Source organism: Oncorhynchus clarkii, chromosome 6 (genome assembly GCF_045791955.1).
Source record: "Oncorhynchus clarkii lewisi isolate Uvic-CL-2024 chromosome 6, UVic_Ocla_1.0, whole genome shotgun sequence".
Lineage (NCBI taxonomy): Eukaryota > Metazoa > Chordata > Actinopteri > Salmoniformes > Salmonidae > Oncorhynchus > Oncorhynchus clarkii.
In genome coordinates this window covers 81,684,454-81,709,630 of record NC_092152.1, presented here as the reverse complement: position 1 = coordinate 81,709,630, position 25,177 = coordinate 81,684,454, and the positions used below count along the sequence as shown (strand labels likewise).

At 46.2% G+C, this 25,177-nt stretch overlaps 1 protein-coding gene across 1 annotated transcript in view; it reads left to right on the top strand.

Annotated features, from left to right (window-relative positions):
* The window catches only part of LOC139411716 (elongator acetyltransferase complex subunit 4), a 112,192-nt gene that overhangs the window by 2,493 nt on the left and 84,522 nt on the right, over positions 1 to 25,177 (top strand). The window contains exons 3-7 of the mRNA XM_071158390.1: positions 6,863 to 6,984; positions 13,439 to 13,570; positions 14,759 to 14,913; positions 17,177 to 17,261; positions 24,524 to 24,712. Coding sequence (XP_071014491.1) covers positions 6,863 to 6,984; positions 13,439 to 13,570; positions 14,759 to 14,913; positions 17,177 to 17,261; positions 24,524 to 24,712 — 683 coding nt within the window. The remainder of the gene's footprint in view (positions 1 to 6,862; positions 6,985 to 13,438; positions 13,571 to 14,758; positions 14,914 to 17,176; positions 17,262 to 24,523; positions 24,713 to 25,177) is intronic.

Genomic DNA, 25,177 nt, shown 5'->3' with positions numbered 1-25,177 from the left:
GTAGCATTGCCTTTAAATTTAACTTGGGTCAAACATTTCAGGTAGCCTTCCACAAGCTTCCCACAATAAGTTGGTTGAATTTTGGCCCATTCCTCCTGACAGAGCTGGTGTAACTGAGTCAGGTTTGTAGGCTTCTTTGCTCGCACACGATTTTTCAGTTCTGCCCACAAATGTTCCATAGGATTGAGATCAGGGCTTTGTGATGGCCACTCCAATACCTTGACTTTGTTGTCCTTAAGCCATTTTGCCACAACTTTGGAAGTATGCTTGGGGTCATTGTCCATTTGGAAGACCCATTTGCGACCAAGCTTTAACTTCCTGATGTCTTGAGATGTTTCTTCAATATGTCCATATAATTTCCCTACCTCATGATGCCATCTATTTTGTGAAGTGCACCAGTCCCTCCTGCAGCAAAGCACCCCCACAACATGATGCTGCCACCCCCGTGCTTCACGGTTGGGATGGTGTTCTTCAGCATGCAAGCCTCCCCCTTTTCCCTCCAAACATAACAATGGTCATTATGGCCAAACGGTTCTATTTTTGTTTCATCAGACCAGAGGACATTTCTCCAAAAAGTACGATCTTTATCCCCATGTGCAGTTGCAAACCGTAGTCTGGCTTTTTTAACGGCGGTTTTGGAGCAGTGGCTCCTTCCTTGCTGAGCGGCCTTTCAGGTTATGTCGATATAGGATATAGATACTTTTGTACCTGTTTCCTCCAGCATCTTCACAAGGTCCTTTGCTGTTCTGGGATTGATTTGCACTTTTCACACCAAAGTACGTTCATCTCTAGGAGACAGAATGCGTCTCCTTCTTGTGACAGCTGCGTGGTCCCATGGTGTTTATACTTGCGTACTATTGTTTGTACAGATGAACGTGGTACCTTCAGGAATTTGTAAATTGCTCCCAAGGATGAATCAAACTTGTGGAGTTCTGCAATTTATTTTCTGAGGTCTTGGCTGATTTCTTTAGATTTTCCCATGATGTCAAGCAAAAAGGCACTGTGTTTGAAGGTAGGCCTTGAAATACATCCACAGGTACACCTCCAATTGACTCAAATGATGTAAATTACCTATCAGAAGCTTCTAAAGCCATGACATCATTTTCTGGAATTTTCCAAGCTGTTTAAAGGCACAGTCAACTTAGTGTATGTAAACTTCTGACCCACTGGAATTTTGGTACAGTGAATTATAAGTGAAATAATCTGTCTGTAAACAATTGTTGGAAAAATTGCTTGTGTCATGCACAAAGTAGATGTCCTAACCGACTTGCCAAAATGTTTGTTTGTTAACAAGAAATTTGTGGAGTGGTTGAAAAACGAGTTTTAATGACTCCAACCTAAGTGTATGTAAACTTCTGACTTCAACTGTATAATATTACTTATCTCATGCTTCCATAAGCTTTGATATGAAATAATAACAATCTTGGAGATGGACTAATGAGCAGCTGGTTCCAGTCCCAGGTAGACCAACTGCCACTCTGCCGTAGAGCAAGCCACTGACCCTGACTTCATCTGGCTGTACCCCAGCTGCATTCATGGAAGTTGTGTTCAATTCAAAGCCATGTTGGTTGATTGGGATAACAGTTTTCTGCTGTATGTGTTATTGTTATCTAGCATTACAGGCTGTACAGTATTTTTGCTCACTGGTGAGGTGAAGTAGCCTGGCTGGTATCTCCTGTTGTATGTGTCGAACTGCTTTGCTTTATCTTGGCCAGGTTGCAATTGTAAATGAGAACTTGTTCTCAACTTGCCTACCTGGTTAAATAAAGGTGAAATTTAAACATTTCAAAAAGCTGTCATTTGTATGTATCAACTGATATTAGGCATATATTGCCTTCCCCTTCAATTTATCCCCCCCAATCGATGTGTGAGGCAGTGATTACAGTAGGTGTCCTGGAGGGTGGGTAGTTTGCCCCCGGTAATGTGTTGGGCAGCCCGCACCACCCTCTGGAGAGCCTTGAAGTTGCGGGCGTTGCAGCTTCCGAATCAGGCAGTGATACAGCCCAACAGAATGCTTTCAATTGTGCATCTGTAAAAATGTGTGAGGGTTATAGGTGACAAGCCAAATTTCTTTAGCCTCTTGCGGTTGAAGAGGCTCTGTTGCGCCTTCTTCACCACACTCTGTGTGGGTGGTCCATTTCAGTTTGTCAGTGATGTGTATGCCAAGGAACTTGAAGCTTTCCACCTTCTCCACTGCGGTCCCGTCAATGTAGATAGGGGGGTGCACCCTCTGCTGTTTCCTGAAGTCCACAATCATCTCCTTTGTTTTGTTGGTGTTGAGTGAGAGGTTGTTTTCCAGGCACCACACTCCCAGAGCCCTCATCTCCTCTTGTAGGCTGTCTCGTCATTGTTGGGAATCAAGCCTACTACTGGTGTGTCATCTGCAAACTTGATGATTGATTTGGAGGCGTGCTTGGCCACGCAGTCGTGGGTGAACAGGGAGTACAGGAAGGGGCTGAGCACACACCCTTGTGGGATCCCAGTGTTAAGGATCACCACCTGGGGGCAGCCTGTCAGGAAGTCCAGGACCCAATTGCACGGTGCGGGGTTCAGACCCAGTGCCTCAAACTTAATGATGAGCTTGGTGGGTACTATGGTGTTGAATACTGAGCTATAGTCAATAAACAATGTTCTTACATAGGTATTCCTCTTGTCCAGATGGGATAGAGCAGTGTGCAGAGTGATGGTGATTGCATCGTCTGTTGATCTATTGGGGCGGTAAGCCAATTGAAGTGGGTATTGGGTGGCAGGTAAGGTAGAGGTTACATGATACTAGTCTCTCAAAGCACTTCATGATGACAGAGGTGAGTGCTACGGGGCGATATTTATTAAGTTCAGTTACCTTTGCCTTCTTGGGTACAGGAACAATGGTGGCCATCTTGAAGCATGTGGGGACAGCAGACTGGGATAGGGAGAGATTGAATATGCCTGTAAACACACCAGCCAGCTAGCTGGTATGTGCATGCTCTGAGGACGCAGCTAGGGATGCCGTCTGGTCCGGCAGCCTTGCGATGGTTAACACATTTAAATGTTTTACTCACGTCGGCCATGGAGGAGGAGAGCCCACAGTCCTTGGTAGTGGGCTGCGTCGGTGGCACTGTGTTATCCTCAAAGCGGGCAAATAATGTGTTTAGCCTGTCCAGAAGCAAGACGTCGATATAGGCGATGTGGCTGGTTTTCCTTTTGTAGTCCGTGATTGTCTGTATTCCCTGCCACATACGTCTCATGTCTGATTGTCTGTAGTCCCTGCCACATACGTCTCATGTCTGATTGTCTGTATTCCCTGCCACATACGTCTCATGTCTGATTGTCTGTAGTCCCTGCCACATACGTCTCATGTCTGATTGTCTGTATTCCCTGCCACATACGTCTCATGTCTGATTGTCTGTAGACCCTGCCACATACGTCTCATGTCTGATTGTCTGTATTCCCTGCCACATACGTCTCATGTCTGATTGTCTGTAGACCCTGCCACATACGTCTCATGTCTGATTGTCTGTAGTCCCTGCCACATACATCTCATGTCTGATTGTCTGTATTCCCTGCCACATACGTCTCATGTCTGATTGTCTGTATTCCCTGCCACATACGTCTCATGTCTGATTGTCTGTAGACCCTGCCACATACGTCTCATGTCTGATTGTCTGTATTCCCTGCCACATACGTCTCATGTCTGTATTCCCTGCCACATACGTCTCATGTCTGATTGTCTGTATTCCCTGCCACATACGTCTCATGTCTGTATTCCCTGCCACATACGTCTCATGTCTGATTGTCTGTATTCCCTGCCACATACGTCTGATTGTCTGTATACCCTGCCACATACGTCTCATGTCTGATTGTCTGTATTCCCTGCCACATACGTCTCATGTCTGTATTCCCTGCCACATACGTCTCATGTCTGATTGTCTGTATTCCCTGCCACATACGTCTCATGTCTGTATTCCCTGCCACATACGTCTCATGTCTGATTGTCTGTATTCCCTGCCACATATGTCTGATTGTCTGTATTCCCTGCCACATACGTCTCATGTCTGATTGTCTGTATTCCCTGCCACATACGTCTCATGTCTGATTGTCTGTATTCCCTGCCACATACGTCTCATGTCTGATTGTCTGTATTCCCTGCCACATACGTCTCATGTCTGATTGTCTGTATTCCCTGCCACATACGTCTCATGTCTGATTGTCTGTATTCCCTGCCACATACGTCTCATGTCTGATTGTCTGTAGTCCCTGCCACATACGTCTCATGTCTGATTGTCTGTATTCCCTGCCACATACGTCTCATGTCTGATTGTCTGTAGTCCCTGCCACATACGTCTCATGTCTGATTGTCTGTAGTCCCTGCCACATACGTCTCATGTCTGATTGTCTGTATTCCCTGCCACATACGTCTCATGTCTGATTGTCTGTATTCCCTGCCACATACGTCTCATGTCTGATTGTCTGTAGACCCTGCCACATACGTCTCATGTCTGATTGTCTGTATTCCCTGCCACATACGTCTCATGTCTGATTGTCTGTATTCCCTGCCACATACGTCTCATGTCTGATTGTCTGTAGACCCTGCCACATACGTCTCATGTCTGAGCCGTTGAATTGCGACTCCACTTTATCTCTATACTGACGTTTAGCTTGTTTGATTTCCCTGTGGAGTGAATAACTACACTGTTTATATTCTGCCATATAACCAGGTGCCTTGTTCTGGTTAAATGCGGTGGTTCACGCTTTCAGTTTCGCGCGAATGCTACCATCTGTCCACGGTTTCTGGTTAGGGTAGGTTTGAATAGTCACAGTGGGTACTCCATCTCCTATAAACTTCCTTATGAACTCAGTCACCGTATCCGTGAATGCGTCTAGATTATTTTCGCAGGCTACCTGGAACATATCAGAGTGCACGTGATCAAAACAATCCTGAAGCGTGGCTAACCATCTCCACCCCCCCCCTCCCCCACCATCTCCACTCCACCATTTCCACCCCCTTCAGCTACGTGAGACAGGGCCATTCCATCTCCATGTTAAAAGCCAAATCCTAGAGGTCACTTCCCCTTTAAGATCCCACGTCAAAATGAGCAAAAAAAAGAGCACCAAAAAAGGAAAACCTGTTAAGACAAAAAGTAATTCCCCCTCTGACTGTTCAGAGAGTGACTGATCTGTCGTGGGGTCCTGTGGTCACAACCCACCAAGAGGTGACTCTACTGCTTCAACCCTCCAACCCGCCCCCCGTCACTCCCCACTCTCTCTCTTCTTTTCTCAACCCCCTCCTCCTCAGCAGCCTAATGACTCCCTCAGGTTCTATTTGGAAGGGCTCCCATAGAAAGGCAGGGCACAATGGGCCTCATCTGGAGAGGGCCCATCTGGGAGGCTTTGTGGGCCCTGCTGAAAGCCACAAAGGTCCTGCTGACCTAGAAAACCATCAATAAGAGGACAGGGAGCCCCACCGACGACAAATTGAAGAGGCAGGGAATTTCCTGGGCCATCCCGGGAGCTGTCCCATCATGGGTGAGGAATGAGGAGACAGGCCAGGAATGTCTGGGAGGGAAGTACATTCCCCAGGTGTTCCTGGATGGCTCTGCGTTATTCCCGAGCTGTCGGATGTGATGTCAGCTGTATGGCTGTCACCTTTAACTGTCACTGTCCTTTGTGTGTGTGCCCACTGTCTGCCATTGTGTGCAGAGGCCAGAGACTGCTTTACAAAATGGTGGTTTGTGACTGTGACAAGAAGCAGCAGTGGTATGTGGGGTTGTAGAATAAGGAAGTAGGAAGTGGGCCTACGTTGTGGTTGGGTGGTGGGTGCTTTGTGGTCTGAGGTAGCCATCTGTGGTAGAATGTGTCCCTCACTCACTAGTCACTAGTCCTCACAGTCACTCAGGACTTCAATACAGACGTAAATTAGACCAGAATGCAAGCTCTTCCAAGTGTTAGTCTCTTTTGTCCCGAAGCTGCAAACACAGCTCTCGGAGTTCCACTAGAATTAGGCCTGGTGTCTCACTGTTGTGTTGTGTTTGACATTTAGACTGCACGTCTTTTTGGATGTAAATGTCACCTGATGCCTTTTTCTACACACCTAAACCAGCGGTCACTTCTGAATTGAATAGTGTTCATATGAATTACACCAACAAACACAAGACCATCATCACCATCATAATCCTGAGAGAACAACAGTGAATTAAAGTGAGCTGGGTGTCAAGAAATTGTCTACCATTGAAATGAGTTGACTTGACTCACACATCAACAAAATAAACACACAACGGTCATTTCATTGGCATGAAGAAACACTCCCGACTCTGAATGCATGGTTGAGTTCCACATCTCTGTCATTTAGCTGACAGGGGGCTCATACCTCCATGAGAACTCTGGTGAATCCTCCACACAGGATGTCCTATCCCCTCTTCAAGATGGTGGAGGAGATGATGTGTGGCTCACCCCTTTCTGTGAGAGGTGTGGCTGTCGTCTCATATGATTGGGAGCTCTGGTTCAGGAGATGACACCTGTGTCCCTGTGTCGTGTCCATTCTCCCCACCTCCCTCACTAAGAGTGACTGGTCATTACATCCATTCCAGACAGGTAGTGTGACAGATCCCCATCTGTTGTGTTGTGATTAGGCTCATCCAGGTGTAAGGTGTTACCTTGGGAAACACTGTGGCTTTATGTGAACAGCGTATTTTACTGTCAATGTAGATAGACATTTAAACTTCATCACCTCTATGCTGTGTACATGTGTTTATAATGTCATTTGTTTCTTCCCTTTTTGAGACTAAAGTGGCAGGGATCTGTGTCAATGATGCTGTTCTCTGTGTAGGTAGGAGGACACTATGACAGTGGGACCTAACGTTACGTTATGTGTGTTGTTTCTCAGAGGAGGACCGATATGACAGCTACTCTCGTATGCTGTTCAAGTACTTCCTGGCAGAGGGGGTGGTGTGTGGACATGAACTCTACGTGGCGTCTGCTCTGGACCACCCCAATGACATCCTACAGGTGTGTGTGTGTGTGCGTGCGTTCATACTGTCAGTCTGTCCCACTGTGTGCACAGACTTCGAGGGTGGTGTGTGTTGGGGGGGGGGCATTGTTGAGATGTTTCCGGATACATCATTCTGAAGGGGAGCAGAGCGCCTAAAGCTGTTTCCCACTCGGCACCACAGGAGGAGGGGAACTCCCATACTGATTGATAGTGGGAGGGGTCACAACTTAACCCCCTCTTTACATATCAAAGGGTTAGAGGAGGAGAGTAAGAGAGGAGGGAGGCCTCTGGTCTGGCATAATCAAATCATATTGGTCCCCAATTCAATCAGTTGCAGAAAAGGAAAATTGCAGAGCCAGGAACTGTACGGCAGTTTCTTTCCTCTGCGATTGATTGAACTGCGACCCTAGAAAGATGGTGCCAATGGAGAAGTTCCAACCCAACTTTGCTATATAGTAACTTTTATTGTGTTTCTCGACTTTTTTGTACAGACAATACTATTATCACATATGACCACCAAGTACTTCTGGACATCAGATCAACAGTTACTAACCTTGATTCCGACTTCAAATACGACTTCAACTCCGACTAAGCTGTTCCACTGATCATACTGGACCCTATTCCTTTGTTCCTTGGGCTAACAAAACACCGCAGGTGTAAACGCGGGAGATGCTGCAATGTTATGCCCTACTGAAACGAGGCTGGATGATGACGCTATGCACCTAGTACTGGGTGGATTCTCCATGCAGCGGCAGGATCGGAAGGAGGCTTCGGGAAGAACAAAAGGAGGTAGTGTGTTTTTTCCTAAATAACACCTTGTGTGCTGCTTCAAGTGTGAAGGAAATCTGGAGCTTTTGCTCACCTGATATCGAATACCTAATGGTAAGCTGCAGACTCTTATCTACCAAGAGCGTTCTCATCTGTAATTATCACGGCTGTCTACATTCCTCCACAGGCCAACACCACTTTGGTACTCGACAAACTGTATGGGGCCATAAACAAACAAGAAACCGCTCATCCAGAGGCAGCGTTCCTGGTGGGTGAGACTTTAAGGCAGTGAGACTTAACCTCACTTCTACCAACAAGTCTCCTGCACCGCTAGGGGTGATAAAACTCTAGACCACTTTTATTCTACCAACAGAAACGCATACAGGGCCCTCCCTCGTCCTCCGTTCAGCAGATCTAACCACGACTCCATTCTCCTGCTTCCTGTTTACAAACAAAAAGCTCAAACAGGAAGTACCAGTGACGCGCTCAATGTGGAAATGGTCGGACGAAGCAGATGCGAGGCTACAAGACTGTTTTGCTAGTACAGACTGGAATGTATTGTTGTACAGACTGGGATGTGTTGCTGTACAGACTGGGATGTGTTGCTGTACAGACTGGGATGTGTTGCTGTACAGACTGGGATGTGTTGCTGTACAGACTGGGATGTGTTGCTGTACAGACTGGGATGTGTTGCTGTACAGACTGGGATGTGTTGCGGTACAGACTGGGATGTGTTGCTGTACAGACTGGGATGTGTTGCTGTACAGACTGGGATGTGTTGCTGTACACACTGGGATGTGTTGCTGTACACACTGGGATGTGTTGCTGTACACACTGGGATGTGTTGCTGTACACACTGGGATGTGTTGCTGTACACACTGGGATGTGTTGTGGGATTCATCGGATAACATTGAGGAGTTTACCACAACAGTCATGGAATTCATTAATAAGTGAATAGACGATATTGTCCCCACAGTGACTATAAGAACATATCCCAATCAAAAACCATGGATTACAGGCAATATCCATGCTGGACTAAAGGCTAGAGCTACCGCTTACAATGAACAAGGCACGGACATGGACGCATACAAGAAATCCTGCTACGACCTCCGAGACATCAAACATGCAAAAGGCCAAGGATGAATGTGGAATCCTATTTAACCGACACTAAACCTCAACACGGAGGCCCCTCAGGGATGTGTGCTTAGTCCCCTCCTGTACTCCCTGTACACACATGGCTGTGTGGTGCACACGACTCCAACACCATCATGTTTTCTGACAACACGACGGTGGTAAGCCTGATCACCAACGGCGATGAGTCAGCCTACAGGGAGGAGGTCAGAGACTTAGCAGTGTGGTGCCAGGACAACATCTTCTCCCTCAATGTTAGTAAGACCAAGGAGCTGATCGTGGACTACAGGATAAAGAGGGGAGAGCACACCCCCATCCAAATCAATTGGGCTGTTGTGGAGGGGGTTGAGAGCTTTAAGTTCCTTCACATCCACATCACTAAGGACATGACAAGGTCCACACACACCTGCTCAATCGTGAAGAGGGCACGGCAGCACCTCTTCCCCCTCAGTAGGCTGAAAAGATTTGGCATGATCCCTCAGATCCTCAAAACGTTCTACAGCTGCACCATCGAAAGCATCTTGACCGGCTGCGTCCCTCTTGGTATGGCTATTGCCCCACCCTTGACCACAAAGAACTACAAAGGGGGGTGCGGACAGCCCAGTACATCACTGGGGTTGTATTGTTTTATTTATCAAAAATAAAAAACAGAAATACCTTTTATTTACGTAAGTATTCAGACCCTTTGCTATGAGATTCTAAATTGAGCCCAGGTGCATCCTGTTTCCATTGATCATCCTTCAGATGTTTCTACATCTTGGGGTCCACCTGTGGTAAATTCAATTGACTGGACAGTATTTGTAAAGGCACACACCTGTCTATATAAGGTCCCACAGTTGACAGTGCATGTCAGAGCAAAAAGCAAGTCATGAGGTCGAAGGAATTGTCTGTAGAGCCGAGACAGGATTTTGTTGAGCACAGATCTGGGAAAAGGTACCAAACATTTCTGTAGCATTGAAGAGGCCATTGTGTTCTTGAGGACCTATCATTCTTAAATGGAAGACGTTTGGAAGCACCAAGACTCTTCCTAGAGCCATCCTCCCGTCCAAACTGAGCAATCAGGGAGGTGACCAAGACCAAGATTCACTGTTCTGATGAAACCGAGATTTAACTATTTGGCCTGAATGCCAAATGTCACATCTGGAGGTAACCAGGTACCACTCATCACCTGGCCAATACCATCCCTACGGTGAAGCATGGTGGTGGCAGCCTCATTCTGTGGGTATGTTTTTCAGCGGCAGGGACTGAGAGACTAGTCAGGATCGAGGGAAAGATGAACGGAGCAAAGTACAGAGATCCTTAATGAAAACCTGCTCCAGAGCGCTCAGGACCTCAGACTGGGGCAAAGTCTCACCTTCCAACAGGACAACCCCCCCTAACAGACCGCCAAGACAACTCAGGAGTGGCTTCGGGACAAGTCTCTGAATGTCCTTGAGTTCCCCAGCCGATCGAACATCTCTGGAGAGACCTGAAAATGGCTGTGCAGCGACCCCCCCCCCCCCCCATCCAATCTGACAGAGCTTGAAAGGATCTGCAGAGGAGAATGTGAGAAACTCCCCAAATACAGGTGTGCCAAGCTTGTAGCGTCATACCCAAGAAGACTCAAGGCTTTAATCGCTGCCAGAGGTGCTTCAACAAAGCACTGAGTAAAAGGTCTGAATACTTACTTACAGTAGCACTCAAGTTTGGACACACCTACTCATTCAAGGGTTTATTTTTACTTTGTAGGATCATTTTGAAGACTTTTTAAAACTATGAAATAACACAAAAAAAGTGTTAAACAAATCAAAAAATATTTTATAATTGATATTCTTCAAGTAGCCCCCCTTTGCCTTGATGACAGCTATGCACACTCTTGGCATTCTCTCAACCAGCTTCATGAGGTAGTCACCTGGAATACATTTCAATTAACAGGTGTGACTTAAGTTCATTTGTGGAATTTCTTTCTTTCCTTAATGCGTTTGTGAAAAGGTAGGGGTGGTATACAGAAGATGGACATATTTAGTAAAATACCAAGTCTGTATTATGGCAAGAACAGCTCAAATAAGCAAAGAGAAAAGACAGTCCATTGCTTTGACACAAAGGTCAGTCAATCCGGAGAATTTCAAGAACTTTAAAAGTTTCTTCAAGTGCAGTCGCAAAAAACATCAAGTGCTATGATGAAACTGGCTCTCATGAGGACTGCCATAGGAAAGGAAGACCCAGAGTTACCTCTGCTGCAGAGGATCAGTTCATTAGAGCTAACATGTTTCAGAGTTCATGTCACATCTCAACTGTTCAGAGGAGATTGCGTGAATCAGGCCTTCATTTTTTTATTTTTTTTATTTCACCTTTATTTAACCAGGTAGGCAAGTTGAGAACACCTTTATTTAACCAGGTAGGCAAGTTGAGAACAAGTTCTCATTTACAATTGCAACCTGGCCAAGATAAAGCAAAGCAGTTCGACACATACAACGACACAGAGCTACACATGGAGTAAAACAAACATACAGTCAATAATACAGTATAAACAAGTCTATATACGATGTGAGCAAATGAGGTGATATAAGGGAGGTAAAGGGGAAAAAAAAATGTAATGGTCGAGTTGCTGCAAAGAAACCACTACTAAAGGACACCAATAATAAGAAGAGACTTGCTCGGGCCAAGAAACATGAGCAATGGACATTAGACCGGTGGAAATCGGTCTGTTGGTCTGATGAGTCCAAACTTGACATTTTTGGTTCCAACTGCTGTGTCTTTGTGAGACGCAAAGTAGGTGAATGGATGATCTCTGCCTGTGTGGTTCCCACCGTGAAGCATGGAGGAGGAGGTGTGATGGTGTGGAAGTGCTTTGCTGGTGACACTCTGTGATTTTATTTAGAATTCATGGCACACTTAACCAGTATGGCTACCACAGTATTCTGCAACGATACACCATCCCATCTGATTTGGGCTTATTGGGACTATCATTTGTTTTTCAACAGGACAATGACCCAACACACCTCCAGGCTGTGTACAGGCTATTTTACCAAGAAGGAGATTGATGGAGTGCTGCATCAGATGACCTGGCCACCACAATCACCTGACCTCAACCCAATTGAGATGGTTAGGGATGAGTTGGACCACGGAGTGAAGGACAATCAGCCAAAAGGTTCTCAGCATATGTGGGAACTCCTTCAAGACTTTTGGAAAACTTTTCTGGTGAAGCTTGTTGAGAGAATGCCAAGAGTGTGCAAAGCTGTCATCAAGGCAAAGGGTGGCTACTTTTGAAGAATCTCAAATATAAAATATATTTTGATTTGTTTAACGCCTTTTTGGTTCCACACAATTCTATATGTGTTATTTCATAGTTTTGATGTCTTCACTATTAAAATGGAATTTTATAGTAAGGCTGTAACATAACAAAATGTGGAAAAGGTGAGGGGTTTGAATACTTTCTGAATGCACTGTAGGTCCATTCATGTGTATTTTATTTTATCCCTGTTACTGTTATGTTTTTTATTGTTTAATAACTCTGCATTGTTGGGAAAGGCTCGTAAGCATGCATTTCAATGTTTAGTCTACACCAGCTGTATTCGGCGCATGTGATGAAAACAATTCTATTTGATTTAGATTTAGAAGCTTTGGTTTGAACTGGTCATATTGGTGGTGCTTTGCAACCCTACACCATGCTTCTGGGCTCGACGTTGTTTTGACCAGACTGTTGGTGTAGCCTACGTCATAGTTATGTGTCTGACGTGCGTGAGATGTGTATGAATGAAGGTCAAGCTGGTGTGTGTGTGTGTGTGTGTTACAGTGAAGTGCGTGTTAGAGGAGGTGTCTGAGGGGACTGTCTGCGTCTGAACTCTGAAGGGCAGGTTGCTCAGTCCTGTGTTTTCCATGTCAGTCTCTCTATCTAGCTCTATCTCTGTCTCTGTCTCAATTCAACTTAAGGTCTTTATTGGCAGGGGAAACATAGTGTTTACGTTGCCAAAGCAAGTGAAATGGATAAACAAAAGTGAAATAAACAATGAAAAAATGAACAGTAAACATTACACTCACACAAGTTCCAAAATAATAAAGAATTTCAAATGTCATTATGTTAAAAAAATGGGAAATAAATAAACATAAATATGGGTTGTATTCTCTCTCCCTCTTTCTCTATCTCTCGTTCTCTTTCGCAATCTCTTTCCATCTCTCTCTCTCCATTCCCCCCTCTCCGAGGCTTATTAAACCTGTCTACTCAGGTGTGTGTGTGTGTGTGTGTGTTAGACAGTCCCCCTCCTCTCAGGTTCCATCCCATTTGTAACAGACTCAGTCAGCTCTCTGAGAGATGTGCTCCGAGACCTGTCTAGTCAGTGTCTACTAATTGATTTAACCTCTGTGTCTCTGTCTGGAGGGACATGCCACTGTTAATGAGAAAACAACATGACACCTCATATACACCAGCTTCCTAGTCTACTACATGACAAGGACTCTTGTTTCACACAGTAACACAAAATGTATGTGTTGATTCATATTATTTGCCATCATGCTGAATTCCACACAATACAACCTGAAGACTGAATAAAATAGAGTAGTGTATAAACAATGCAATTGTGTTATTATCTGTAGGAACTCCCCGCCCCCATCCTGGATGACATCGCCAGCCCCAAAACAGTGGAGGACCAGGCAAAGTCATGTGACCCTGAGAGTCAGGACGCCATGAAGATCGCCTGGCGCTACCAGCACCTGCCAAAAGTACAGGTAAATGTGTGTGTGTAGGCAGTCAAGGCATGGGGTCACAGGTCTAGCTCTTGGTTCTATGGGGGTGACTATTGTCTTCACCTCTAAATCCATCAGCTCCTAAACTCCTAGCCTCTCCATTCAGAGCTGGTGGAGATTACTCACACTTAGCTGCTGCTAGGTGGGGCCTGTCGACACACACACATACACACCCTGCCTAGCCTGGGAAACCAGGGTACCTGCAGCCCATCTAATGGCACGCCACCCGCCTTAACCCTCATAACCCAGATCTGTCCCCTCTTAAATCCCTGTCTATCCCCTTACCAGGGGCGCTGGCAATACACTCTTTCTTCCACTCTAAGGAATGGTGACCCCCTCCATCCTCCTCTCCTCCCCTCTCTCCCCTGCCCAGGCTATAATCCACATCGCTATGTGGATTAACAGCACACAGCAAGTCCCTGGAGATCTCTCTTTCTCTGTCTCTCTCTGGAAACGTCTTTATCTCTGTGTCTTTCCCTCACCTCTCCCCCTTCCCCACCCTCCCAAAACCAGACTTTACAAACCAAACTGTCAATAAGCTCCAGCCAGAGGATTTACATCCCAAATTCACTCCCTGAGTCCCCCTACACACCTCTCCTGCCAACCCTCTCCGCGTTGCCCTGTCCAATGAAGACATCAGATCAAAGGTGAGGTGTCCGGGGCCGGCCTGGAACACTAAGCGGTTCTCCCCCCTGCTTACAAAGAGAAGATGAGCCACTGACCCCCGCCCATCCTGTCAGGAGAGGGGCACACTGGGGGCCCTAATCCAGATTAGTGGTAGATTTAAGAGCCCGTCTGACAATGGGGCCCCTGGTTGCTTTCACTGGGGAGAGCAGGGCTACAGAACTCTCCCTTTCACCCAGGAGAAAACATCCTTCCACTCTCCCTCAGACCGGCACGGCTGTTTTCACAGCCACAAGTGGACGGTTATGTGGAGACATGATTAACATGCTGGTTGTAAAACTCAAGTTTTAATTTCATCAAACAGGATTTTGAAACACTTGTATGAACTATGAGCAAGTCATCTATTTAAAGTTATCATACTCTACTTGTTGAAAGTGAGGACGTTTCACACTTACGAAGTAGGATTATCTACCCTAGTTGCAATGTGATCAACAGCAGTGTCAAATGGACACGGCTTTTCTCTCAACACTAACTGTTGACCCTCAGACGGCCCTGGCGTCCTCGTCGAGGTTCGGACACTACTACGACGTCTCCAAGACAATGGACCCTGAGATCTGCCAGGCGGCCAGGTGCCACGGCTTCTACCTTCCAGAACACTCCACCGCTGTGACATCACCCACCGCCACCACCCCCGGCCAGAGGTAACCCGGCAACCCCTGAACACTACCCCACCCTTATCTCTTCATGGTGCTCAGTATTATTTACACAATATATTGTGAGAACTTAGTCAAAACCTGAGAAGCTCACCCTACAACCTGAGGAGCCAACCGTACATTGACACATATCTAGTAGTATACGTATCACGTTTTGGAAGCATCTAAGGGACACTATTGTCATGTCTTAGAGAAGCTTTTGGATTAGGTTGGGATTAACCTACAGTGTGAAGAGTAATTGTAGATGGGCAATGCTTAGACAGTTACTCTAACTAAACCCCCCCCCATCAGATCGGGATGGTCTATTATGGTCAGTGTCTGATGTTTATAACCAGCTGGTTAAGCATGTATAAAAACAGGGGCAGTCTCTAGGTAGGAAGGCTAGTTGGCTGAGATGAGACATTCAGCAGTGGTGAATGTAGAGGGACCGTTTGCTGTGAGTTTGTTTTGTTCATCGTTGAGTGTGCTTAGGGTTCAGAGGTCAGGCACACTATTTACATGAGAGAGAGCGGTGAGACACACACAAGCGCATATACACACACACACACAGTCAGATACCGAGTCAGACACGATTGGCAAACAGGCCAATCTGGAGCGGAGATGAGGTTTTATAGAACCCCTCTGCTTTCATGTCTGCAAACAGACACCCTTTAACTCTGGACCATGCAAACGTGAGTGAGTGTGTCTGGCCAATTTCAGTTGACTCATATTCACTATCACTGAGCAGTGTTGAGTAAAATCATTGTCATAGGAAATCTTTTTTATTTTGTCCTTTACGTTGTTAGACAGAATCCATCCTTCTCCTGTCGTTCTGTGGGTTAGTAATTAAGTCTGACAGTGGCATTGCCATCATAGTGGCACTGCCCATCAGGTTCTCTGAATAGAACACTGATCTGCCAGACAACATGACAGCTGGTCAGCAGGAAACTATACCTGCACTGCTCACATAAACACACAGACAGACATACACACACAGACAGACAAACAGACATACACACATTCTCACTCCCTAGCCTCCCCTCTTGCACGTGGCCACCACCCCATGTTGCTACCCTGGCTGTTAAATTGCTCCGTTTCACTCGCTGGCATAATTGGCACAAATTGCTCTCTAGGTGATACAGCCCCTGTTGTTGAAAACCAAGCCTCCCCTCTCTCTCCTTTCTCCTTAGAGTGGAGGAGGAGGGAGGTAGCATTGAGCTAATGTGGCCTCCCTGAGTATGATACTAATTAGCACATGCGCTAGCCCCCGTGGCTAAGCACCTAGCCCTCAGCACCACCTGAATGGAGGGTGCCCAGTGGGGGCGGACGAAGCACAATGCCCTCAAACACAATGGCCACCAAGTGGAGGAAGCCAGCCCGGGGCTGCCTCTGACTCCAGGAGGAGGGAAGGAAAGCTGGTGGAATGGTTCTGCTATGAACCCCTGCAGGGTCAGAAGGTGCCATTGTTTTTGTTAATGATGAACAATCGGAGGCAATATGTTTGTTCTATGTGTAGCTATATGAGGAAGTGTGTACTGTGTCTGCCTGGTGTTTCTTTAGGCATGTGTATATGTGCCTGCTGTCTGGCTGGTGTGTGTCTGTCTGTTCCCCTGTGGGTAAGAATGTTCTTTAGTTCTGTTAGCCTGTAATTGCTGGCTAGCGTAACGACCTACTGTAAGACTCAATGGACAGTGGTTGTTACTACAGCCAGCTGATCTTAAGGAAGGATTTCTGTGTAAAACTTTACCCTGGCCATGATGTTGGCACATGGTTGACTTGGCAGGAGGTTATGTTAGGGTGGTTTGTGGTTATTAGGGAAAGGCAGAGATCTATTGTGAGTGACTTGTGTCCCTTGTCAATGGTGCACATCTTACCCTTCATTAACCATTCAAACACTGTGCCCATCCAATCGTAACCAGCAACCCATTAAATAACCTTTCTCAGCTAGTGTGTGTGTGTCTGTGTGTGTCATTACACCTCCAATCGGACCCTCAGGGAGCTGACAGGCCACCAGGTTTTAATTAGATTACCTGAATAAATGAATTGAATCTCTTGATAAGGCTCCTCCATTATATTCATCTGCTCTAGTGGTCATTGTAAAGCCCCGTCATGGGGGATAAGGAGCATTTGACTTCGTCTGTTGAGACTTGATACCTGTCCTGCAATAACCTCATGTTCTACTCCCTCCTTCCCTCTTTCTCCTCTCCTCCTCCATCCCTCTTTCTCCTTTTCTCTTCCCTCTCTTTACCCCTCCTCTCCACCCTCTCTCCAGCCCTATGCCAGAGACCTACTCCTCTCTGCTGAACAATCTCCAGGAGGTCATCCACAGGGAAGGCTTTGATGGATCCGTCCCCCAGGTAGGTACGCTCACTCTCACACGTCCATAGTCCTGTCACTACCCCTATACTCCCAACCCATATTACAGCTATCCTCTACCCAAATAGTTCCCCATATAGGGGTCTACTGTTAGCTCTACTCTAACCTGCTCCTCTCTACTGTTAACTATACTCTAACCTGCTCCTCTTTACTGTTAGCTCTACTCTAACCTGCTCCTCTCTGCTGTTAGCTCTACTCTAACCTGCTCCTCTCTGCTGTTAGCTCTTCTCTAACCTGCTCCTCTCTGCTGTTAGCTATACTCTAACCTGCTCCTCTCTGCTGTTAGCTCTACTCTAACCTGCTCCTCTCTGCTGTTAGCTCTTCTCTAACCTGCTCCTCTTTACTGTTAGCTATACTCTAACCTGCTCCTCTCTGCTGTTAGCTCTACTCTAACCTGCTCCTCTCTGCTGTTAGCTCTACTCTAACCTGCTCCTCTCTGCTGTTAGCTCTACTCTAACCTGCTATACTCTAACCTGCTCCTCTCTGCTGTTAGCTCTACTCTAACCTGCTCCTCTCTGCTGTTAGCTCTACTCTAACCTGCTCCTCTCTACTGTTAGCTCTACTCTAACCTGCTCCTCTCTGCTGTTAGCTCTACTCTAACCTGCTCCTCTCTGCTGTTAGCTATACTCTAACCTGCTCCTCTCTGCTGTTAGCTCTACTCTAACCTGCTCCTCTCTGCTGTTAGCTATACTCTAACCTGCTCCTCTCTGCTGTTAGCTCTACTCTAACCTGCTCCTCTCTGCTGTTAGCTATACTCTAACCTGCTCCTCTCTACTGTTAGCTCTACTCTAACCTGCTCCTCTCTGCTGTTAGCTCTTCTCTAACCTGCTCCTCTCTGCTGTTAGCTCTTCTCTAACCTGCTCCTCTCTGCTGTTAGCTCTTCTCTAACCTGCTCCTCTCTGCTGTTAGCTCTACTCTAACCTGCTCCTCTCTGCTGTTAGCTCTACTCTAACCTGCTCCTCTCTGCTGTTAGCTCTACTCTAACCTGCTATACTCTAACCTGCTCCTCTCTGCTGTTAGCTCTACTCTAACCTGCTCCTCTCTGCTGTTAGCTCTACTCTAACCTGCTCCTCTCTACTGTTAGCTCTACTCTAACCTGCTCCTCTTTACTGTTAGCTCTACTCTAACCTGCTCCTCTCTGCTGTTAGCTCTACTCTAACCTGCTCCTCTCTACTGTTAGCTCTACTCTAACCTGCTCCTCTCTGCTGTTAGCTCTACTCTAACCTGCTCCTCTCTGCTGTTAGCTATACTCTAACCTGCTCCTCTCTGCTGTTAGCTCTTCTCTAACCTGCTCCTCTCTGCTGTTAGCTATACTCTAACCTGCTCCTCTCTGCTGTTAGCTCTACTCTAACCTGCTCCTCTCTGCTGTTAGCTCTACTCTAACCTGCTCCTCTTTACTGTTAGCTATACTCTAACCTGCTCCTCTCTGCTGTTAGCTCTACTCTAACCTGCTCCTCTCTGCTGTTAGCTCTACTCTAACCTGCTCCTCTCTGCTGTTAGCTCTACTCTAACCTGCTATACTCTAACCTGCTCCTCTCTGCTGTTAGCTCTACTCTAACCTGCTCCTCTCTGCTGTTAGCTCTACTCTAACCTGCTCCTCTCTACTGTTAGCTCTACTCTAACCTGCTCCTCTCTGCTGTTAGCTCTACTCTAACCTGCTCCTCTCTGCTGTTAGCTATACTCTAACCTGCTCCTCTCTGCTGTTAGCTCTACTCTAACCTGCTCCTCTCTGCTGTTAGCTATACTCTAACCTGCTCCTCTCTGCTGTTAGCTATACTCTAACCTGCTCCTCTCTGCTGTTAGCTATACTCTAACCTGCTCCTCTCTACTGTTAGCTCTACTCTAACCTGCTCCTCTCTGCTGTTAGCTCTTCTCTAACCTGCTCCTCTCTGCTGTTAGCTCTTCTCTAACCTGCTCCTCTCTGCTGTTAGCTCTACTCTAACCTGCTCCTCTCTGCTGTTAGCTCTACTCTAACCTGCTCCTCTCTGCTGTTAGCTCTACTCTAACCTGCTATACTCTAACCTGCTCCTCTCTGCTGTTAGCTCTACTCTAACCTGCTCCTCTCTGCTGTTAGCTCTACTCTAACCTGCTCCTCTCTACTGTTAGCTCTACTCTAACCTGCTCCTCTTTACTGTTAGCTATACTCTAACCTGCTCCTCTTTACTGTTAGCTCTACTCTAACCTGCTCCTCTTTACTGTTAGCTCTACTCTAACCTGCTCCTCTCTGCTGTTAGCTCTACTCTAACCTGCTCCTCTCTACTGTTAGCTCTACTCTAACCTGCTCCTCTCTGCTGTTAGCTCTACTCTAACCTGCTCCTCTCTGCTGTTAGCTATACTCTAACCTGCTCCTCTCTGCTGTTAGCTCTACTCTAACCTGCTCCTCTCTGCTGTTAGCTATACTCTAACCTGCTCCTCTCTGCTGTTAGCTATACTCTAACCTGCTCCTCTCTGCTGTTAGCTATACTCTAACCTGCTCCTCTCTACTGTTAGCTCTACTCTAACCTGCTCCTCTCTGCTGTTAGCTCTTCTCTAACCTGCTCCTCTCTGCTGTTAGCTATACTCTAACCTGCTCCTCTCTGCTGTTAGCTATACTCTAACCTGCTCCTCTCTGCTGTTAGCTCTACTCTAACCTGCTCCTCTCTGCTGTTAGCTCTACTCTAACCTGCTCCTCTCTGCTGTTAGCTCTACTCTAACCTGCTCCTCTCTACTGTTAGCTCTACTCTAACCTGCTCCTCTCTGCTGTTAGCTCTACTCTAACCTGCTCCTCTCTGCTGTTAGCTCTACTCTAACCTGCTCCTCTCTGCTGTTAGCTCTACTCTAACCTGCTCCTCTCTGCTGTTAGCTCTACTCTAACCTGCTCCTCTCTACTGTTAGCTATACTCTAACCTGCTCCTCTCTACTGTTAGCTCTACTCTAACCTGCTCCTCTCTGCTGTTAGCTCTACTCTAACCTGCTCCTCTCTACTGTTAGCTATACTCTAACCTGCTCCTCTCTACTGTTAGCTATACTCTAACCTGCTCCTCTCTGCTGTTAGCTCTACTCTAACCTGCTCCTCTCTGCTGTTAGCTCTACTCTAACCTGCTCCTCTCTACTGTTAGCTATACTCTAACCTGCTCCTCTCTACTGTTAGCTCTACTCTAACCTGCTCCTCTCTGCTGTTAGCTATACTCTAACCTGCTCATCTCTGCTGTTAGCTATACTCTAACCTGCTCCTCTCTGCTGTTAGCTGCTCCTACTGTTAGCTCTACTCTAACCTGCTCCTCTCTGCTGTTAGCTCTTCTCTAACCTGCTCCTCTCTGCTGTTAGCTCTACTCTAACCTGCTCCTCTCTGCTGTTAGCTCTACTCTAACCTGCTATACTCTAACCTGCTCCTCTCTACTGTTAGCTATACTCTAACCTGCTCCTCTCTACTGTTAGCTATACTCTAACCTGCTCCTCTCTGCTGTTAGCTCTACTCTAACCTGCTCCTCTCTGCTGTTAGCTCTACTCTAACCTGCTCCTCTCTACTGTTAGCTATACTCTAACCTGCTCCTCTCTACTGTTAGCTATACTCTAACCTGCTCCTCTCTGCTGTTAGCTATACTCTAACCTGCTCCTCTCTGCTGTTAGCTATACTCTCATCCATATCAAATAATTGCCCTTCCCAACACCCCTCTTCAAGTTGCCATGTTAATTCCTCTCACCTGACTAGAATGACTTCATCAGTGTTATGGTGATGCTTGCAGCAGAGCAGACAGCTGTGTGTGTGTGTGTGTGTGTGTGTGTGTGTGTGTGTGTGTGTGTGTGTGTGTGTGTGTGTGTGTGTGTGTGTGTGTGTGTGTGTGTGTGTGTGTGTGTGTGTGTGTGTGTGTGTGTGTGTGTGCCATCTTTGAAACATATCTTTGTTTTAATGATTGTCAATCCTCTTCAGAATGTCAGAAATGCCATCTGTCTCTCTCGGTGTTTCTATTTTAGTTTTTCCACTGAGGTGTGTGGAGGGTGGGGGGGGGCGGGTCACCTAGATTCTGTGACCCCTCTGCTCCTCACCTGGAGCCTCCTCCCCCCTCTCCCCCTGTCACTCACACACAGGATTACCCCCCCTGACCCAGCGCTGTCAATCATTCATTAATTAAGCTCTGACATCATCAAAGCGCTTTTGGCAGAGCAGAGGAATGCAGACAGGCCACAGATGGACATGGGCACCATCACAAGAATTTCCAGTATAGGGAAGACTGTGTGTGTGTGTGTTTCCACCCCTGCTCATACTGTTTGTCTTGGATGTTGGCTACAGAAACCAGGCATAATATTATCACTTCATAATGTAGTCTCTTTGGGCCCTATATGTTACTCCTTTGCTATAATTTGGTGTTTTCTGGCTTGACTGTCAGGTGTCTTTTGTTCTGGGGCAGTACGGCTTGGCTGTATGGTGGGGCTCTGGTTGGTGGGTTTGGGCTGTGTTTTGGCACTGTTCCCCGACTCTCTATAAGAGTACTAAACAGCTTCTCTCTATAGGAGTACTAAACACCTTCTCTCTATAGGAGTACTAAACACATTCTCCCTATAGGAGTACTAAACCACTTCTCTCTATAGGAGTACTAAACACTTTCTCTCTATAGGAGTACTAAACACTTTCTCTCTATAGGAGTACTAAACACCTTCTCCCTATAGGAGTACTAAACACCTTCTCCCTATAGGAGTACTAAACAACTTCTCTCTATAGGAGTACTAAACACTTTCTCTCTATAGGAGTACTAAACATCTTCTCCCTATAGGAGTACTAAACACCTTCTCCCTATAGGAGTACTAAACACTTTCTCCCTATAGGAGTACTAAACACCTTCTCTCTATAGGAGTACTAAACACTTTCTCTCTATAGGAGTACTAAACACCTTCTCTCTATAGGAGTACTAAACACCTTCTCCCTATAGGAGTACTAAACACCTTCTCTCTATAGGAGTACTAAACACCTTCTCCCTATAGGAGTACTAAACAGCTTCTCTCTATAGGAGTACTAAACACCTCTCTATAGGAGTACTAAACACCTTCTCTCTATAGGAGTACTAAACACCTTCTCTCTATAGGAGTACTAAACACTTTCTCTCTATAGGAGTACTAAACACCTTCTCTCTATAGGAGTACTAAACACCTTCTCTCTATAGGAGTACTAAACACCTTCTCCCTATAGGAGTACTAAACACCTTCTCCCTATAGGAGTACTAAACAACTTCTCTCTATAGGGGTACTAAACACTTTCTCTCTATAGGAGTACTAAACACTTTCTCTCTATAGGAGTACTAAACACCTTCTCTCTATAGAAGTACTAAACACCTTCTCTCTATAGGAGTACTAAACACTTTCTCTCTATAGGAGTACTAAACAACTTCTCTCTATAGGGGTACTAAACACTTTCTCTCTATAGGAGTACTAAATATCTTCTCCCTATAGGAGTACTAAACAGCTTCTCTCTATAGGAGTACTAAACATCTTCTCCCTATAGGAGTACTAAACACCTTCTCTCTATAGGAGTACTAAACACCTTCTCTCTATAGGAGTACTAAACACCTTCTCTCTATAGGAGTACTAAACACCTTCTCCCTATAGGAGTAGTAAACACTTTCTCTCTATAGGAGTACTAAACACTTTCTCTCTATAGGAGTACTAAACACTTTCTCTCTATAGGAGTACTAAACACTTTCTCTCTATAGGAGTACTAAACACTTTCTCTCTATAGGAGTACTAAACACTTTCTCTCTATAGGAGTACTAAACACTTTCTCTCTATAGGAGTACTAAACACTTTCTCTCTATAGGAGTACTAAACACTTTCTCTCTATAGGAGTACTAAACACCTTCTCCCTATAGGAGTACTAAACACCTTCTCCCTATAGGAGTACTAAACACTTTCTCCCTATAGGAGTACTAAACACTTTCTCTCTATAGGAGTACTAAACACCTTCTCTCTATAGGAGTACTAAACACCTTCTCTCTATAGGAGTACTAAACACCTTCTCCCTATAGGAGTAGTAAACACTTTCTCTCTATAGGAGTACTAAACACCTTCTCTCTATAGGAGGAAACGTTGGCCTCTCTTCATGATGTTGCCACAGCAACAGGCATGTTACTACAGTTCCCTTCCCACTGGAGCCCAGGGGTCTGATAAACTGTGGTGGGATGTCTCTGACACACATACAAGCAGACAGGAAGTGAGTCAGGGATAAACGTTTGAGAGAATAGAAAAGGAGAAAGACAACAGGAATGACTGAGTGATTGAATAAGTTGGTCAGGAAGTGTAGGAGAAAGAGAGAGAGGGAGCGGGAAGAGGACAGAAGAGTGATACCCCTCCCTTGGGATTGTGCAAGGCCAACAGTGGAAACTCCTAGTAACAATGAGGTTTATTTATCTTAGATAGCACCAATGCTGAAAAAGGCCCTAGATCAATGGACAAGAGGAGAGAAAGAGAGATTGGAGAGGGCATAGAAAGAAGCAGGTTAAGAGGGATGAGAGAATAGAGAAAAGCATGCTGGGACATAAGGAAAAGCGAGAGACTGAGAAAAAGGGAAACACCAAAGCAGGGAGAAACGTTATTCTATAGTCTTAGGGTGTTTTGTGAGGGTGGGCAAGACTTTGAGGGTAACACTCCACCACCCCTCCCCACTGCCCCCCTTGGCCGGCAAGGTTAGTTCTGGTGCCAAGAATGTGCCGGCGTTTCTGGGTGGCAGCCATATTGGAATCCTGTCTGACAGGTCCATTGTGCCCCTGTCAGATGGCCTCTGTGATTGGGCAGTTGTGTCCAATCACGTTTGGCGGCTGTGTTCCGATGGTCTGTGCTGGTGAGCAGACTCTCCTGTCCTGTTGGGCTGCTAGTGTCTGTAAACTCTCCACTGTTTTGTTTACTACCACAAAGTGAGGGGTTTTAATTACCAACAGAAATATAATAAGTATTTTCTACGGTCATAGACACGTGTCCAATATTTTAGCTAAAAATGCAATGATAATGTGTCATTTCAACAATATATGAGGCATGGAACTCCATGACAATTCCTTACATGCACTGTTTTTATCAAGAGTCTCAGTATCTTTCTCTCTCTCTCTCTCTCTCTCTCTCTCTCTCTCTCTGTTTCTCTCTCTGTGTTTCTCTCTCTGTGTTTCTCTCTCTGTGTTCTTCTCTCTCTCTCTCTCTCTCTCTCTCTCTCTCTCTCTCTCTCTCTCTCTCTCTCTCTCTCTCTCTCTCTCTCTCTCTCTCTCTCTCTCTCTCTCACACACAGACCAAGTCACGGAACATCCTACGGATCGGGCTGCACTCCCTCGGCTCCGCCCTGTGGGATGACGACCTGTGTTGCCGTGAAAACCCAAGTCACGGCCACGCCCTCACCACCTTCCTTTACGGCCTCCGGGCCATGCTGAGGTCATCGCTCTCTGTTGCCGTGGTTACCGTGCCCTCACACCTCATCCAGGTATGAGTATGTGCCGTGCACTAAGACTGTCACAAAGGGAACATAGGCGTGTCACATGCACCCCAGCATTTTCAATTTGTGTTCATCGCCTTTCACATGTAACATTGTTCTATGGATTATCAGTAGTGTTGTTAACAGGAATCAACACCCTGTAGCGCAGTGTCACCAGGGTTAGACTACAGTATGTGTATGGTCAACACCCTGGAGCGCAGTGTCACCAGGGTTAGACTACAGTATGTGTATGGTCAACACCCTGGAGCACAGTGTCACCAGGGTTAGACTACAGTATGTTTATGGTCAACACCCTGGAGCACAGTGTCACCGGGGTTAGACTACAGTATGTGTATGGTCAACACCCTGGAGCACAGTGTCACCAGGGTTAGACTACAGTATGTGTATGGTCAACACCCTGGAGCACAGTGTCACCAGGGTTAGACTACAGTATATGTATGGTCAACACCCTGG